This window comes from Mercenaria mercenaria, chromosome 8 (genome assembly GCF_021730395.1).
Source record: "Mercenaria mercenaria strain notata chromosome 8, MADL_Memer_1, whole genome shotgun sequence".
Lineage (NCBI taxonomy): Eukaryota > Metazoa > Mollusca > Bivalvia > Venerida > Veneridae > Mercenaria > Mercenaria mercenaria.
The window spans coordinates 42,569,431-42,587,728 of record NC_069368.1 but is presented as its reverse complement, the minus strand read 5'-3'; the positions used below and the strand labels follow the sequence as shown (position 1 = coordinate 42,587,728).

The window sequence follows — 18,298 nt, the reverse complement described above, 5'->3', positions numbered from 1 at the left end:
AATTACATTTTCATAGAACATTATCTGCTAACTCCGTCATTAACCATTTGAAATGCTAATGTCAAATGTTTGCCTTGTCTGGTCTTGAGTGTGTGGGAAAACTTGTGTAAACTTTATCACAATGCCGTTTGATATGCTTTTGCTGTCTGTATCAACTGCTGAAAAAAAGTTACACAATTGTTATAACCGTATTTGTAAATGTTCAGAATCAAAGAAACAACATTTTTCCTTTGTATTTGTTTCAATATTGGTAACTTGTGTCGTATTTTTGCACTGAAATGTCTCTGAATGAAGGTAAGATATAATTTGAATCTTTAATCATAATTGTTACATTTACAGTAACACTGAAACAGTTACCATTTATTGATACAGTTATAACGAAAAGTAAAATGTTTGCCAACTATAGATAGCAATATAATCGGTGAACCAAACTTAGCCTTGTATTCACCTTATTAATATCTATGTCGGTCTCTTTCATCCCATTCATCACGGTATCTTCTCCGGTTCATGTAAGCTTTATATCTGACCCGCTGATGTTCTATCTGGCCCACAAATATATATCCAAGAACGATTCCTATTATCTGCGGGACAGCAATAGCAATAGCTACAGCTCCTATAATTGGTAGATTCTTTTCTGCGATGTACATAACTCTGTCAACACAACCTGATGTCCATACTTTAAAATCTGTGTAATTCTGAAAAACCAAATGAAAAAAAAAAGAAGAAAAAAAGGTTATGACAATAATTACTAGCATTGATGCACTATTATTTACTTGCAATACTTGTCTAAACTGAAACAATGAAGCAGTTATATACACTTTAGTAATAAATTCAATGTTGTACACTTCTAACTTTCTTGATTCTTTTAGTGTACAATGATTGAGTAATGTTGATTTCATAACACAATACACAAGATGATCTTTTGTAAGCCTATACTGGTAATGCAACCAAGAAATATAGTGACAGATTTTGTTTGCTTGTGTCTGTTCACCTGTGATAATCAAATGTGATATCCTAGTGCCGGCTTATTGGGAACAGATACATTTATGGAACTGTGATCCCAAAGAACCAGAATAAAATAACAACACGGATTCCAAAAGTTATCAAATATAACGTCTTTATGGATCGTTGACCTAACTCGAACTAAATAGAATAAAACATTAAAACAAATTACCGAATACAACGCATTTCCACCGCAGAGAATATTGTTCAAACCGGGCTGCAATGTAAAATCTTATATTTAAAGCTTTTCTAAAGAGAGATCTACTGTATTTAGTCTATATTCAAAGCAAATTGTACAAAAATATGAATATACATATCCTACAAACAAGCTCAATAGATAATAGTTAAACAACTGCTGTTTACGAATGAACATGTATTAATGTCGGGGTAGACATAAATGAGTTGGAGTCTCTTGCCAGTGATATTAATGCGACAATAATCTTTGAATATCTTGTGAGATTTTTTTAAAAAATGTCTACTTGGTATTGAGGAATTAAAAAGGATTGTTATTTTATCTTTCAAAAATCTGAACAATTTCGTTGATTATATCATTTGCGTTAATAAACCGGGCAAATTAGAGACAATACAATATGGATACAAAACCGTTAGTTCATCCGGATCTTTACAGCATGAATATGGTACGGCACATTTAAGTGCACTTGGATTTGCCTCAGAACAGTTGTAATATTCATTTATGTTCCAATCCTCATAGCTCTTCACACCACAGCAATCAAACTGGAGAAATAAAGAAAGCATTCAAATGCATCCATATAGGCCTAATTCTAAAACATTATTTATATTTGTTTAGCAAGTAGGCGTTTGCTCAGTATCTTTGAATAATCAACTATCATTAATACTTATGTCGTTATTGTGAAATTTATGTTATTGAAATTCATATTCATAAAAGATTTGTTTGTTCACGCACACAATTTTGTTGAGAATTTATTTACGTATACACTAATTGTTCCCATATATGTCTTGTTTAAACTACAATGGAAAAACACTAAAAAACTGTATAGTTTGTGTGATAAAATCTGTACTCTGTTCATGTTTCTGTGTTATAAAATGGTTAAAAATACTAAAACAAAACATTATTTATTTTATTTTGTTGGGTTTAATGTCGCACCGACACAATTATCGGTCATATGGCGACTTTCCAGCTTTGATGGTGGCAAAAGACCCCAGGTGCCCCTCACATGAAGAATTAAACGCCCTGAGTGAGGCTCGAACCCACATCGATGAGGGGCAAGTAATTTGAAGGCTCGAACCCACATCGATGAGGGGCAAGTGATTTTAAGACAGCGACCTAAACCACTCGGCCACGGAGGCCCCCATTATTTATTTTAGGGTTAAAGTGTATCCATGAAATTGGGAAACAATAGTTTTCATATTATAAAATAGTGAATATGTATCCATGAAATACAAAATCACAGTTTTTAATGTTACGCAGTAGCGTGTAAATATCAAGATAAATATATCTAGCAAATGGGATGTACCATCAAGATAATTATATCTTCATTAACACATCTACAGAAATGAGTAACAAATGGTTTAATGGGTCCATTTTACATATAATATTTTCTAAATGACCTGTTAATGTTGAGTATCAGGTAAAGAAGCAACTACGAGAAATCTTTGGTACAGTCCGACAGAGGATTGAACTCGAACCTGATGTAAGTTATTCGGAAGCTGTACCAATGAGCTACCAGTGTGGTGTGTTTGTGCTAGAATTCTTACATTTTCCTGAAAGAAGTCCATGACAGCCTCCTCGTCGTTTTGGTAACCCTCTATGTACACTTCTTTGAGTACGCCACTCAACGTGTCAATGACCTTGTCCTTGAATGCAAATGCTAATATACCTGCAACAACTTCCAGTAGAAATATGAACATCAATGTTATGTAAAACTGAAATATATAATAAGTTATAAATATACGTGTCACTTCCTATATACAAAAGTAAATCATTCATTGTACTAACAAATATATACAATGTACTTAAGAAGGCGCGTTAACTATTACCCTAAAGACAAAAACATTAATAAAGTCGAGCATGTACACTATAGTGTGTGTATTCATAAATAGGTGTAGCAACATGTGTCATTTTAAGATGTGATTGTTTATTCTAAAACCAAAATGTTAACGTTTGATTCCCGCGCATATTCTGCAATAGTGTCTTTTGTGGAAACCCTTCAAAGGCATTGGATAATCATTATCAATATCATAGAAAGTTGTAATAGATATTGTAAACTATCTGAAATCATTCAGTTATACACATGTAATAAAAATGTATTTCAAACCAGACAGGGTCAAAATATTTCGAACAGTTGCAGTATTACATAAAGTTCAAAATAGCTGTTGAATGATCAATACTTCTTAGAACTTTGTAGTCAGAACAGGAGAATTGCAGAAATAAGAATTTGTATATAGAATGCAACCAATTTTGACCGAGTCTATTAATGAGAATTTCATCCCTCACATCCCCTAGCACCGGCTTAAGCGGGATATTGAATGGAGTCCGTGAACCCAAAGAACCAGAAAATATAACAGCACTGAATCAAAGTACGGACAACCTTTGCAGCCGCCACTTGATACTTAAAACACTGCTGTTGTGACAGTTGATAAAATCAGTATGAATGTCCCTCGAACACAAGAACACATGAAATTCACTATGGCTTTTAAGCTTTTGTATTATGATCAGAAAAAATTTAACTCACATTGTAAAAAGAAAAACAAATGCTTACAAATTTGAGCAGACACGTATTCTCTCTCAGTGCTCCGACAAACCCACACATTGTGATGATGAACATTATGCCTCCAGCCACCATAAGAATGATTGACAGGTCAAATATGATGTCATAAATGTCCTGAATTGGTTGATAAAAGAACTTGTTCTTCTCCACAAAGGCCCATATACCTACACCAACCATGGTACCACCACATGCCTGTTCAGCAAATGATTAACAATTAACCTTTACCCTGCTCAATTTGTATAATGAACTTGTCCATTTTTTTCAACTTGGGCATTGCCCTTGTTATTCAAAAAATTCACTGACTGACTAGCGAATAGTGTAGACCAGGCTGATCTTGGTCCGCACCAGAACCAAGGTCGCAAAGGCAAATTCACTTGCCGCTAGCAGGCTAAAGGTTTATACGCTTCCGAAACTAGGTCTTAATTTTTAGTTCCAAGATTAACTGTAAACAATTAAAGGTCTTTTGACATATTATTGGCGTTTACGAGTTTGAGATACACTTTAGGGAAAACAATTATTTTTACCTATCATTGGATAAGGAAATGTAACAATAGAAAATGGACTTACCCAATGTAAAAATGTTCCCACAAGGAGTATATACTTTATGACAGGATTCACTACGGTATCCCCCCTCGGGCAGAAACCCATCTTTTAAATTACTTTTTAAAAGTTCCTACATGTAACTCATCTAAACATTAAGAAAGATCCTACACTGGTATAATATTAACAAAGACAATAAATAATTTTTAAATGAAAATATCTATAACTTCTTTTATGACACAAAATTTATCCTTGGCGTTTTCCTTTACATATAACACAAAAACATAAATATTCTTTTTTTTCCCGTCGTTCAGATATAATAATTTGCATCTTTTTACGAAAAAGAGGTCAGTGAACGAGCACAATTAAATTTCATTCCTTACGAAACTAGCTTATTCGTGCGAAAAAAGATAGGCAAGCGGTGAGTTGTTAATTTGTGTGTAAAATTGTATACAACATCTACCAAAGGTATAAAACGGGTTTAAAGCAACGCGTTTGCATCATGCGTAATGTTTAGTCATTTTTAGTTTATTTTTCAAATACATATCTATTCAAACGTGTCAGACAACTATCACATCCTGCTGTTTATTTATTGATCTAAAATATCAACAGCTTAATTTTATTCATTAATAGTGTGCCCGATCATTTCTGTTCAATGTTGCCGCTCCGTACACAAATAGTGTATAGCAATACCATTAATTTGACACAAAAATCTACATAGCAAAAGCCCATTTTTTCAGTAATTCACCAGCATTATTTGATAAACATATCAATTGAAAACAGTATAATATACAGTGTTAAAACTGGCGTGAAGTTAAAAGAAACAATTTAAAAAAACAAACAAACAAACTAAAAAAAAAAAACCACAAAAAACTGGAATTTGTAAAAAAAAAAAGTATGTAATCATATATGCTGATAGAATCCAAACAGGTTTGAGGACAGTTACCCCAACGACCGCTTTGAAACATTGAAAGGCAGATAAAATGAAGCCAAACAAACTTAGAATGACATGGAATTTGAAGGATGGTTATTTCCCTACAGGAAGGGACTGATACTGTTTTCAAACGATGATACAAGTAAACATAGGCGAAGATATTAAAAGTAAAACTATATGAACATATTTTGAAGATAGATTATAGATAGTGCACGTGTGTACGGGGAATTCCGATTGGTCTTTTGAATGCAGTAGTCGGGAATACAAGGCAGCTGTAACCACTATATTCTAGCCATGATTTTGTGTCATGGACGTCACAATTGTCTATATGTTCTACAAACACTTGCCGCGTAAAAGAATAATGAAAACTTATGAAATTGGAGTCTTTTTGTATCGTTTATTATACTCCAACAAAATAACTAATTCTACCAGAAGTGTCGCGCGGTGACTTAGATATTTATGTACAATGTATACATTGCGTTGCATATGTGAACGTATTTTTTGGGCGTTTTGAGAGACAAATTCATCATGGTATCACCTGCTGATTTCTTACTGCTTCATATTGAATATATAAGTGATTGGAATCTGATATCTGTAGTTGGGTCTGATTCACCGGGATGAATAGCATAATTATGATGTTCGAAAGTTACAAAAATTGTAATTGTCAGGATAATTTGTATATTTGATATATTGATAACGTAACACATAAGCACAGATATTGCTTGACTTCCTTTTCATGCTTCCATTGCTATAAATTTTATGTACTTATATTTCCTTGCTATTGAGCTAGCTTTTATAGCTACGTGGTTGAGTGTCCACCTTAGGTGTGAGAGGTCATGGGTTCAATTTCCAGTCTGTTACATTTGGCGCCCAACGTTAATAGTTTAGTTTAAACATATTTTATTGCTCATTCAATATTTACAAGAACATATAAACATTTTACAAACGCAAACAAATAAGCAAATGGGTCAGGCCACAAGTTCCTACAGATGACGGCCCTCCCCAACAGATATGCATGTAATACGAAACAATTGGCGGGAACAATTGAAGCTTTTGTAAATTTGATAAAAATGTAATAAAGCAGTATATATTTTTATGAGAGAGAGAGAGAGAGAGAGAGAGAGAGGGAGGGAGAGAGAGAGAGAGAGAGAGAGAGAGAGAGAGGAGGGGTGGAGGTGGGTAGTCCGGCTCCCTGAGAAGTTAATCTTTTATATAAGACATTTAAGTATTCTTAGCTTTATAGTCTCATTCATAATAAAGAACATTACTATTTGAACGTTAATAACTCACTAATAGATATAAATGCTTGGAACGTCCGACAGAGGTCAAACTCCTGGAATTCGAGGACGAATTCTAAAATAGAGGGGGTGTATGTAGTAGGTGCACTTATACTTCCTTGCTATTGAGCTAGCTTTTACAGCGACGCGACAGAGTGTCAGCCTTAGGTGTAAGAGGTCTCGGGTTCGATTCCCGGCATCACACATGATGATATATGCAAAGTAAAAGGGAACCAACTATATGTTAGAACATGTACTCGTGGTAAAATACTATGTTTGAATTTGGACAAATCAGAAACAAGTTCTAAAAATAGCACCAATCATAGCGTACTTCTGCTATGATATGGTATTAATAGGTAGACGGATGACTGAATTCAGGACTCGTATGTTGTTGATTCAAAGACATCGTCTAACGGGAATTTCAATAAAAGGACCATCCCCAGCCTAAGGAGTTTGAGCTGATTATCATTAGTTGAAGGTTGTTAGCTTGAAACATTAAATGATTTGCCTGATAGCTCATAACTGAAACCCTTTACGAATCATTGGTACACGAATCATTTAGGCGAGGTAGCCAGAGACAAAAAATTCATATATGACATATATGGTCTCATCAGTTCTAAGTTTTAACAAAGGACAGTCGATTGTCACCTAGTCTGAGACATACTCACCTTCGCAGTTGGACCCATTTTCACTGCGCACTTCCTTGGGCCAAATAACTCATATCTGACTGTTATATAAAGTTGACTATTTCAAATTGTGAATGAAACTGAAGTACTGACATGCTTACTTATTTTAAAACAAACATGTTTACATTCATTTGGGCAGATATCCGAGTCACTGTGTTCCTTTGTTAATTTTATCCGTCTTGTCTATATGTTTTAAATTGCACATTGTATATGTATTTTTTGTAAGCTTTTTTCAATCCTGTTCACATACATGTAGAAACTACTATCTTGTTGACATTTTCAGATTTGTTACATATTTGTGACAGAGTTGTGAAATTGTTGATGACAATTGTTTAAATGTTTCTCGGCATAGACCTGTGATATCTAGACTCAGTATTCCACTTCCGCCGGTACAGGAAATGACGTTAGATACGTTCACGTTTAATGAAAGCAATCACAGAATAAACTGAAAAAGAGTGGATGAGCAAGATCTGCTTTTGTATAGAAACTCAGTACGTGAGAATGAGTCTTTGAAAAGATTAGACACCTTTGTGCTTAGTAAAACTGATATTGACGAGGCATATATTCAAGTCTGTAATGTCCTTTTTTCAGCTTCAAAGGAACATTTGCCAAAGTCTATTTTTAAACCGTTTTTAAAACCATACTGGAATACTCAGATACGAGAAGCACATAAAGATATGATACGACATCGTAGAAATTGGTGTTGTGAGGGAAGACCGAGGGAAGCTGAAGACGAATTTTATAGAAGCTACAAGAAGGCCAAACGTGAATTCAGGGCATTGCATAGACGAGTCGTAAAAGAATATCTAATTAACCTTGACAACGAAATCAATCATACGGCGGAAGTAGATTCAAACCAATTCTGGAAATTAGTCAATACGCGGCGTAAAGGTAGAAATAGCGCGGGCGCAGGGATAAAGTTCAATGGTGAATTATTTAGAGACCAAGCAAAAAAATAGCAGAGCAATGGGGACTCTATTTCGAAACACTGTATACACCTACGTTGTCACCAAATTATGATATTGGCTGGGAGAATCATGTTTCAGAAAGCGTAAGACAGAGCTGTAGCGAGTTAGTGCCCGATCCTAATGTAACGGTGCATCCGGATGACGTCATCGATTTAATTACGTCTTGTCCAAGCGGGAAAGCTGGTGGCTGTGATAATATACAGTATGAACATTTAAAGCCAGTATCAGACTATGTATCCCTTATTCTTGCAAATATCTTCACACATATGTTGCGCTCTGGGTACGTTCCGGACAAAATGAAAAGAGGTGTAATTATAACTCTTCATAAAGGCGGACGAAAACGTAAAGATGACCCGAATTGTTACAGAGCGATTACCTTAACATAGGTTATCTTGAAAATTTTTGAAATGATTGTGTTGAAAAGATGCAAACATAACATATTACAGAATTTGAGTGATCAGCAAGGTGGATTCCAGGAAAAAATCGGCTGCCTCATGACGTCCTTCATAGTGCGAGAAAGTGTTTATTTTGCTAAGGAACATAAATCTAAACTTTACATATATTTTCTTGACGGTCGTGAAGCTTTTGACAGAGTGTGACATTGGGCCTTTTTTATAAACTCAAACAAACTATTGATGATACGTCACTACTTGCATTTCTTGAGATGTACAGAAATATGACAAGTTGCGTGAAGAACCGTGGTTTTGTTTCAAAATGGTTTCCTATAGGTCAAGGTACGCGACAAGGGGGGAAATCTTCTCCGCATTGCTATCTTGCTTATATAAACGGTCTCATACAGGAACTAGAACAAAGCGGTCTTGGCTTTTGTCTGTATAGCTATCAATTGAGCTCTCCAGCAGTTGCAGATGACATGATACTTGTTTCATTCTCAAAACACGCACTTGATGAAATGCTAAATATCTGTCATAAGTACTCGTGTAAGTGGCGTTTTGATTATAATACGTCGAAATGTGCGATAATAGTTCTCAATGAGACTGAAAACTCCCGAAATAATAGACAGTGGAAACTTGGCAATAAGGAGATAAACGAAGTAGAGACTTACACACATCTTGGTCTTGTATGTGATAGATTTTTGTCAACAGGAAAAATGTTACATGAAGCAGCGACCAAATTGAGAGGAACTCTACTGAGTGTGACTCAAAGTGGTTTACATCCAACCCAATTAAATCCACTGACATCTAGAACAATATATAATGCTGTCGTAATTCCTAAGGCCTTATACGGCTGCGAACTGTGGAGCAACTATTCTAAAACGGAGTTTGATCATTTGGAAGTAGCCCACAGGTTTTGTATGAAACACGTGCAATCATTAAAAGTCAACACAAACACAGACTTCACATTGTGTGCGTTAAACATGGGATCCATTGAAAACACCGTTGAGCTGAAGAAGCTACAATTTCTGGGCCAGCTGTGTCGTCTACCGTCCACCTGCTTAGCGAAAACTGTTTTTGTCAGCCGGTTAATGTCCTTTATGAACCATGATGGACAGTATACTGGGTTTATTCCGGATGTTTATAGAATCCTGCAAAAGTATGATCTGCTGCAGGTCCTGCATGACTATACCGCGAGCGGAGTATTTCCTGGACAGTATGCTTGGAAAAAAACTCTTACATTGTATAACTAGTGTTGTTTTTAAAAACAAAAGACTGCGGGTTGAAACCCTAACAAGCAACTATACAAGTGTAGCAGATGTAATAGAGCTAAATAAACCATGTTTCCTATGGGAAATTGCAAGAACTCTGCCGGAGTTGTCTCCCTTATGTTGTACGGCGGTTCAGATACTGAGTGGTATGGTATCCAGGTCATATATTCACAAATGTAAAAAATGTAATTTATACATTGAAAGTGAAATTGATCATGCACTCTGGTTTTGTAAAGACAATGAAAATAGGAGGCAATGTCTTATATCTATGCTTTACGATATTATGGGTCTAGTAGAATTCATTCAATTTCAAATTTTGTCAGTTAATGAACAGTCATCTACTGTTGCGCTGCTAGGCTATTGAGACAAATGATGAATCAGTATTCACTCATGTGCCCTTGCTAAGATGTATCTGCAACATGATTGGCTGATCCGTATTTACATATGGTTATTTGTGTTTTGTTGCACACATCGTGTCAAGCTTATATATGTATATATGTGAACTGTTATACATGTTAAACTAGACTTAGTGACAACCGATGTGTTGTGAATGTTTGGTTCTGACATTAATTATGAACATGTTTATATTTTTTTCATTGTTGTTCCATATTTTTAAATTTAAAACTTAATTTTAAGATCTTACATGTGTCTATTCCTTGTGGAACATTTCATCTTATCGGAAGAATGCAAACGAACGTTGGTAGCCACTAACTCGGCTTTTTTAATATTTTGTTAAAGTAAATCGTTCTTCATCTGTTATTCGTTCTGCTATTTTTGATATATGTGTTCCCTTTTACAAGCCTTCTAAGACCTGCAAATCTTGAGTTTCGCTTTCGTTTCAAGGTTTAAAAAGGTGTTGGAAATAACTTGCGCGATTACTTTGGAACTTATATAAATACTCTTTGGAATAATCCGGCATATCTTCATTCCTGTAAATCTTGTTTTTCTTGTACATTCGCTCAAGATTTGCTGATATGTATGAAGATTAATAGAGTAATACATTCGTTGTTTTTGTTTTTAATATGTAATTGAGTAATTTCTGTTGATGCACTCAGGGTCACTCGTTACGGTAAATTAATTAAGGATTATTTTGTGGTTGCCCATGTTTCTTCGTCACCTCACTTGAAATCAGGCTATATGACTCTCGAGTTAGGAATCAATTTTTTCGTTTTCTTGTGAGCGGTATTACACTTTAATTTAAAATGAAATAATTTTGTTTAAATGGTCATAATATTGATATTGCTTTTTCTGTGTTGAATGTTTGTACTATGTAAATAATTGTATATGTGTTATGCTCTTCACAACTGGAGGAATAAAAGTATCTATCTATCTATAGCTATCCCAGATGTGTGTGAGCCGTTCACAGGTGGTGCGCCCAACCCCTTGTGTTTGGTTTTGTCTCTGTTGTAAATATGTTTTATATATTGTCTATACTTTTCTTTAAGTTCCCTGTCCTTTTTCAAATACTAATAATCTCTGAAGGCAAGTATAGTAACAGTGTCAAAAATCATTGTATAGCTCTTTGGTACGACTTTCTGATGCCATAATGGACAAATTATATTGAATTTTGTTTGTGACTAGCAAATTATAGTACAGCTATTTTAATTATTTCTTAAGTATTCAGGTGTACTTGGCCTTGGACTTCTTCTTATCTTACATATATGGATCCTCGTATCTATTTTGTCGGTCATATGTTCTGAAATTATCGTATTTATGTCAGGTCAGATTATTCCCGTTCTTATAATATCATATCGCCTGACACAGATTTTTCAGATAACTTTAACACATTCTTCGATCGTAGATATTTAGATTTAATATTTATGGTGTCAACAAACGTTTTAATCACTGCTGAATTTGAATAAATTAAATAAATAAGTCAGTTTTATTTACTAGTACTTCACGTAAGTCGTCCTGTAATTACACTTACACGTAAATACATATCAAAATAAAAAAAAGAAACTTCTTCTAATTAAACAAGTATTACCAGCTGAAACACACGTTTGTTTCAAACACGTGGTGTGTAGTTTGCAGTTCAAACATCAATATTTCACTAAAACATGGTTTATATTTTTCAGTTTAAACATCAATATTTCAATATTTCGCCACACGTTCTCTGTAGTTTTCAATTTAGTTTAAACATCAATAGTTCAATATTTCGCCAAACGTTCTCTGTAGTTTTCAATTTAGTTTAAACATCAATATTTATGTTGCGGAATTTAATCTTTTAAAGTGATTATTCTGAAAGTCTTATCGTGCTTATAATGCGCTTATACGATCAGGAGACATTTGAAAAAGCAGTTGAAGTAATTGCCTACATGGCCATGCGAACTCTGTAATGAGATATAGATTTTATTATAATCAATTGGTTTTATTAACAGGATTATTAATCATGTTGCACTTGTCAACAGTATGGTTAATTGAATCACGAATCGGATTCTTTAAATGCTAATATAAAGTGTAATCAATTTATAAGATTACAAATGCAATAAGAGACTTGGTATCGATCAGGTAACACTTTCGAGTGTACAATACAATATCGGTTGCTTGTGAATTGATTAACATGGGCAGTGATTTGATTCCTGGTGAGTTAAATATTATAAATAAAAGAACAAGTAAAAACTGTTTAATAGTTTAAATAAATAATTATTCGACAAATAAGGTTTCTAAAAGTGGATTTTTATCATATGGAATACTTCTAATAATAAATGAAATTGGATGTTACATATCAGTATGGAAGTGGAATGTAGTACTACTAAAGACGTGTCTTTAGAAAAGACATATGCTGAAAATGTGGAATTAACGAATTTGGTGACCAAAGTCATTTTGTTTCATAGATTTTAGTCAATTCTCGCTGAATTATACTACGATTAGAATTATAAACTTACATACAAATGTGGGTGCAAATAAAATCTTGCTGGAGCAAAATCTTATTTTTTAGACATTTCTTTGGTCAAATACACCGAACCGCTTTTAAAACACAACACTAACATAACTCTAAACTCCTATATTACGCATAGGCTTTTGTGAATTTTCTGATGAAGTTGAATTATATGTATCTCATACTAGACAAACGTCTTGTTTATTCGCATACCTGTATGCTTTAGACATGTAAGACATGTACTACAAAATGAAAGTCACAAAATGACAATTCGCTAAAGAAATTACTTTTGTCCGAAAAGGTGACAAAAATTAGCAAATATTAGCGAATAAATTTCATCAAAACGATTTTAGCGTATTCTTCAGTGCTTGCTTATTGAACATCATTATTTTTATCAAGACAACCAATAATTGTGCTTATTTACGCTGGGATTCAGGTGTAAACCAAAGAGCTCTCATTAAGGCAGTTTCCTTATCAGTTTCGGAAAAGAGCCTAATATTAAAATTATATTGAAATAATTTACCAAATTAATACGTTTTCTCGTGGTAAACTTCAGCAGATGTATTTTGTTATCAAAATTTTAAAGTGTTACATTTTAAAGCGGTTAAGTATATACAGACAAGTTATTTAATACTAAACTTTCAGATAAATATTACCATGTTCGCTCTCTAAGTACAAAAAAATCCATTGCGAAACATATTGAATCCATACTTTAAACCTACAAATGTTAAAATATATCGGCATGCAACTTATCACAATGTAAATAGTAAAAGCGTCAAGATAAAATTACAGTCAGTAATACAATGTCAATGGCAACAAGTAATTGTCTTGATTTAATGTCCCATCGACAATTTATATAATATACAGTTAAAAAAATACCCTGGTCAAATATTTACAAAATGATTATTGACACAATCGTATTTTATAGAATGAAAAGACCATTATGGTTTAATTTATTAAAAATATCCCAAGAAATTCTTTCCGCTTGCACTCAGACACTGACTTGACCAAAGACATAACTTCAACCTCTGCAGTCTGTTGGTATACACAATTTCTTACTGAAAAATTTATAATGATGCTCCTATAACAGAAGTATGCAGTTATTGTGTTGTACACATTGCGTCTCCACTGCCGTCCGCGAACAGGCTCAATCAAATAGAGTCTGCAACATTTTTTATTTTTTGTCGCGGCGAGCGATTGTGGGTTTCCACTTCTCCTATATTATAAACGAAGTTCAAGCTGATTTGATTTGTGGACCATATTGTAAATTGGCTCTGCCAAATATGTCATCCACTATAAATAAAGTCGTTACTTACTTACTTACTTACTTACTTACTAGTAGTATTACATTGTACAAAGGGACAGATAATTTCGTTTTATTATTTTCCTTCTGGGAATCAAATTAATTTGCTTTCTCGACAGCTAATTATTTCACGTGACTATAAAAGTAACCAATTAATACCACATCAGTAGATATATGGAACGACTCGACGCCGGTGCAAATTCAGCGCTAGGTTACTAATCATTGAATAACCTGGGTTTGCCTCATGCCGATAGACAGTTTGATATAATGAAATATTTAGAGACTGACATTGTATGCATTTATATATTCAAGATAATATTTTCAGATATATCGTCACATTTTACCTGCAATACACCGGTAAACAACTGACATATTTGTCAACTTCTGGGGCAACCTCAGATTAATTGTGGAAAGTCAACTTTCAGTGAACCTATTGTGAAAATCAAATAGTTAACCACAGCTGCAGATTAAGTGGTAACTCACTTTCTTATGCGCAAGTGGTAAGCTACTGGTCAAAGATTCAAGCTTCAGGTGCTGGTCCGGATAAGAAGAATATTAATATACACTAGAACTAGTGCTGTTGTCGTAACAACATGACGGCCGTACATTCCTCAGTGCATCCAAATTCAACGAAATTACCATGGGGTACCATTTTAAAGCCAGAGTTTGGATTAGGTTACCAGAAAATGAATGAATATGAGATAGACCAGACAGTAAACAGGCTAAGCCAGCTTCCTGAACGTAGAAATAGGTCTTATACACGTCTAGGTAAAACGATGGACCAAGATGAAATTAATGAAATGGTAAGTGTGGTGTATTAATCATTGTTACATACCCATTTCTATTTTCCGTTAAGTTACAATGGTACCGGAAACGTCAATATTTTTCCGTACACTGACGCCTGAATTTCATGTTAGGTGCGTGACGTAATTTACTGTGTGTCGTTGCATCAGTTCTTTTATTTAGTTCAGTATTGTCGTTCTTATTCAGACTACTGAACAAATTTATATTTACATCACATTAATACGTGTACACTGCAGATATGTTTGTAATAAAAAGATTATTATCTATGAACTCTTTCTTTAGCGTAAGAATATTGCGCTCTTATTTCCACTGCAGAAGTCGTACATATTTCCCGATACAAAGCTATAATTACCTATAAATACTTTTCTAAGATATTCCGGAAGTTTTATATGCGAATTAGATATCAAGTGCAAAACTTAGATATTTTATTCATTTTACTGATGTGATTTGATATCTCAAAAGTCTTTATTTATTCAAGATTGAAAATTACCAAATTCTGTGAAGTGTGATGAACTTTTTCTCATTTATTCTATTTTCATATTTTCAGCTTGAACGTTTAACCAAGGTGAAAAAAGAGAAAATTCCTGATCATGATAGACGGTTTATGACGTCCTCTTACAGACAAATGGGTGTTGTCAATTCTTTTGCATGGAAAGGATACAACTGATAAGCCTTCTGATCAGATATATCCTCGCAAAAATAAATTCCCTTGTGGTTATTAATTGCTTTGTTTAACACATTTTTCCCTTGCAAATGCAAAATCTGGTTTTGAGAGTCTGTAGAGAGTTTTTAGAATGCCAGGTTACTGACTAATGAAATTTCAAATTGTTATTCTCATGTTAGATATGCAACTTTCAACAAACGGCTTGTAAAATGATGAAATGGTTTACACTTAATATTATGAACGAGATATTGATAATCCCAGTACAAGATTAATCTTTTCCTGTCTATATCTACACGCAAGTGTACAAGAAAACGTTCCGCGCGTAACTGTTTAAAGTTCCATAAGGCTTAATCTTTTGTATCAAAATCAGACGAAGCATCTGTCAAATAAGATTTACACATAATTACATGGTTAGGATAACACTACTTTAATTATTGCACATGAACTTTTTCCATTAGAACCATAAAAGGAAGTAATAAAAACAATGACTTCGATAAAACTTCCTGTTGTGTTTATCAATATTCAGACCTTTCACAAATAGCAAGAGAAGCCAATTATGGAAAACAGGATCTGACAAGAAATCAAATATTTTATATTCATAACAAAAAAATGTGGCAGCCACATTGTAAACAAAGGCATTATGAGCCTTTAAATGCATTGTGGATGTGTTTTCGGCCCGCTAATTAGCGGGTTGTCTCCCCGCGACCCCTCCGTTTTATTTCTCTAATTTCGACTTTTTGCATTTTCGTTTTGTAAGTGTTACGTGTTACAATAATCTATGAGGCTGATTTGTGCCATTTCGACTTTTCGACCCGCGACCTCGTCAAGCGAAATCACAAGGCTTAAGATGGTTAAAATGGCGGAGGTGCGGGGCGAAAACTCGCTCTTTAGCAGGAGCGCGGAGCGAAAACACGATAATTGGCGGGGTCGCGGGGCGATAAGTCGAGATTTAGTAACTGGAATGTCGGGGGCGCGGTGCGAAAACTCGACATTTAAGCAGCGCTAATTATCGTGTTGTCGCCTCGCGCCCCCGACATACCAGTTACTAAATCTCGCCCCGCTACCCCGCTTAGCAGCGAGTTTTCGCTTCGCGCCCCCGCTAAATAGCGATTTTTCGCCCGGCGCCCCCGCCATTTTAACTTGTTAATTCTCGTGTTTTCGCTCGGCAGGGTCGCGGGGCGAAAACGCCAAATGGCAGAAATCAGCCACCACAGGTGACTCCAAGAGTTACCCCTAAAGAAGTATACAGAGATACGTTTGAAACTGTTTATTTATATAATTTCTAACTGTCGCATAATCCAAATGCTAACGTGTCTCATACTTCGAAAGCTTTAAAGACGCGCCAAAGACGCGATTTGCATTACATGTAGCTGCATTTCTCCTCCTTACATAGCTTTTATTAATAAATTTTACAACTTTACGAGGATAATTGTTGATGAGACGTACCAGCTTCTCACTATCACTCAATAAGGTAAAGTTACAATTATTTAGTGGTCACTGAACTTATTAGGACGCACATCCCTATAGAATATACAGTTAATAAGAAAATGGCACTCGTCATGGAACATGAATGAAAGAATTTACAAAATCTATTTCTCCGGTCCAGTCAAGTCTCGATCCTAAGGGGCAAAATTCCATATCTAAATTGAGCGCGCATAAAGCGTGCATATTTTCTCAGATTAAGCAATGTATAATTCTCAGTCTTAAAAACGTTCTTGAATTTAGCATATGTCCTCAATTTTGGTACACTCGGCAAACTGTCTCTCCATATGTTGCGGATGTAATAGTTCAGCTTTTCACTTACTGTCTGTAGATTAACGGCGCTTTTGTTTTCGTAGTGATCATTGAGGTCTAATTTTATTAAAACGTCTTTTAATTCACTGCACCAGTTATTACGACCGTTTGTATAGACAAATCTGAAAACACATCATGGTCATCGAAGTTTTTCAATCTATCATGTTCATCCATCGACGGGAGTTGTTGGGAAGCCACCCAATATCTCCATTAATAGCGTTGGGGGTGGGGGGGGGGGGTGCAAACTAACTTGTGTACACCAAGAAAATAACGTATAGCCTTGTGTTGAATGTTATCGATAGTCTGGAATTTCAGGTATCCCCAAACTCCAGAGCAGTAGTCCAAAATGGGGGAAATCCAAATACGTAAAATTTTTCAAATGTTTTCAAACCAATGTTCTTTAAATTACCCGCTAGAATCTCAGCGTTTGTGGAGACATTACCTTTATAATGAAAAGTAACACCCAAGTACTTGTATGTCTTAACAACTTCTAGAACGTTTCCACCAACAGTAAATATCTTATCAGATTGTGGCGTGCGACCTTTTCCGAAGGACTTGGACTTGTCAGTATTTATGAGGACAGGCCATCTTTTAAACCAGTTGTGTAGGACGTTTATCATGCTTTGTAAATCGTCTTCGGTTTTAGCAAACATCACTATGTCATCTACATAAAGCAGCATAGACACTTTTCTTTCTTCTAACTCAAAACCGAGATCAAGGTCATTGACCTCTTTCACAAGGTCATTGATGAAGATGGAAAAGATTGTCGGCGAAATAATTATTGTCTTCCTGTTTTACCCCGGTCATGCAATCGAACCAGTTTAGTACCGCGTACGGGATCTCATCGTACCCACTAGCTGACCGAGATTTGGTATGCATAATCACATTAGCGACTTCTTCTATTCTTATATTACCCATTTTGCTTTCTAATAAGAGCTTATGTACCTTTGCACGAGCAAAGTGTTCACTGTCAAATTTACTAGTGTCTTCCCCATTATAAATATTCTGAAAATCTCGCTGCCATTTTTCGAGTAC

At 34.9% G+C, this 18,298-nt stretch overlaps 2 protein-coding genes across 5 annotated transcripts; one reads left to right on the top strand and one right to left on the bottom strand.

Annotated features, from left to right (window-relative positions):
- Positions 1-13,528, bottom strand: LOC123566504 (tetraspanin-33-like). Of its 3 annotated transcripts, none has more exons than XM_045360666.2 (7): positions 4,320-4,712; positions 3,744-3,944; positions 2,740-2,907; positions 1,606-1,737; positions 1,175-1,219; positions 449-695; positions 1-155 (listed from the first exon to the last, which is right to left on the bottom strand). In XM_045360666.2, the coding sequence occupies exons 1-6, from the start codon at positions 4,398-4,400 to the stop codon at positions 453-455; spliced, it is 870 nt and encodes a 289-aa protein (XP_045216601.2). In that variant the 5' UTR covers positions 4,401-4,712; the 3' UTR covers positions 1-155; positions 449-452. The 3 variants fall into 3 exon arrangements, with proteins under 3 accessions (XP_045216601.2, XP_045216602.2, XP_045216600.2); XM_045360667.2 differs by lacking the exon at positions 4,320-4,712 and adding an exon at positions 13,355-13,528 and having other exon boundaries at positions 17-158; XM_045360665.2 differs by having other exon boundaries at positions 17-158.
- LOC123566505 (uncharacterized) lies at positions 12,010-15,968 on the top strand. 2 transcript variants are annotated; one of them, XM_045360668.2, is made up of 3 exons: positions 12,010-12,402; positions 14,327-14,804; positions 15,353-15,968. In XM_045360668.2, the coding sequence occupies exons 2-3, from the start codon at positions 14,595-14,597 to the stop codon at positions 15,470-15,472; spliced, it is 330 nt and encodes a 109-aa protein (XP_045216603.1). In that variant the 5' UTR covers positions 12,010-12,402; positions 14,327-14,594; the 3' UTR covers positions 15,473-15,968. The 2 variants fall into 2 exon arrangements, with proteins under 2 accessions (XP_045216603.1, XP_053405759.1); XM_053549784.1 differs by lacking the exon at positions 12,010-12,402 and adding an exon at positions 12,447-12,628.
- The last annotated feature ends 2,330 nt before the right edge of the window (positions 15,969-18,298 follow it).

What these genes read in the sequence shown, in the direction of transcription:
- LOC123566504 (XM_045360666.2), bottom strand. Translation starts at nt 4,400, where the DNA reads ATGGGTTTCTGCCCGAGGGGGGATACCGTAGTGAATCCTGTCATAAAG. An exon ending in ATACGTGTCTGCTCAAATTT is followed by an intron (nt 2,908 to 3,743) that starts GTAAGCATTTGT and finishes TATATATTTCAG; the next exon opens with TTTTACATAACATTGATGTT. An exon ending in TGGACTTCTTTCAGGAAAAT is followed by an intron (nt 1,738 to 2,739) that starts GTAAGAATTCTA and finishes TTATTTCTCCAG; the next exon opens with TTTGATTGCTGTGGTGTGAA.
- LOC123566505 (XM_045360668.2), top strand. Translation starts at nt 14,595, where the DNA reads ATGACGGCCGTACATTCCTCAGTGCATCCAAATTCAACGAAATTACCA. An exon ending in AAGATGAAATTAATGAAATG is followed by an intron (nt 14,805 to 15,352) that starts GTAAGTGTGGTG and finishes TCATATTTTCAG; the next exon opens with CTTGAACGTTTAACCAAGGT.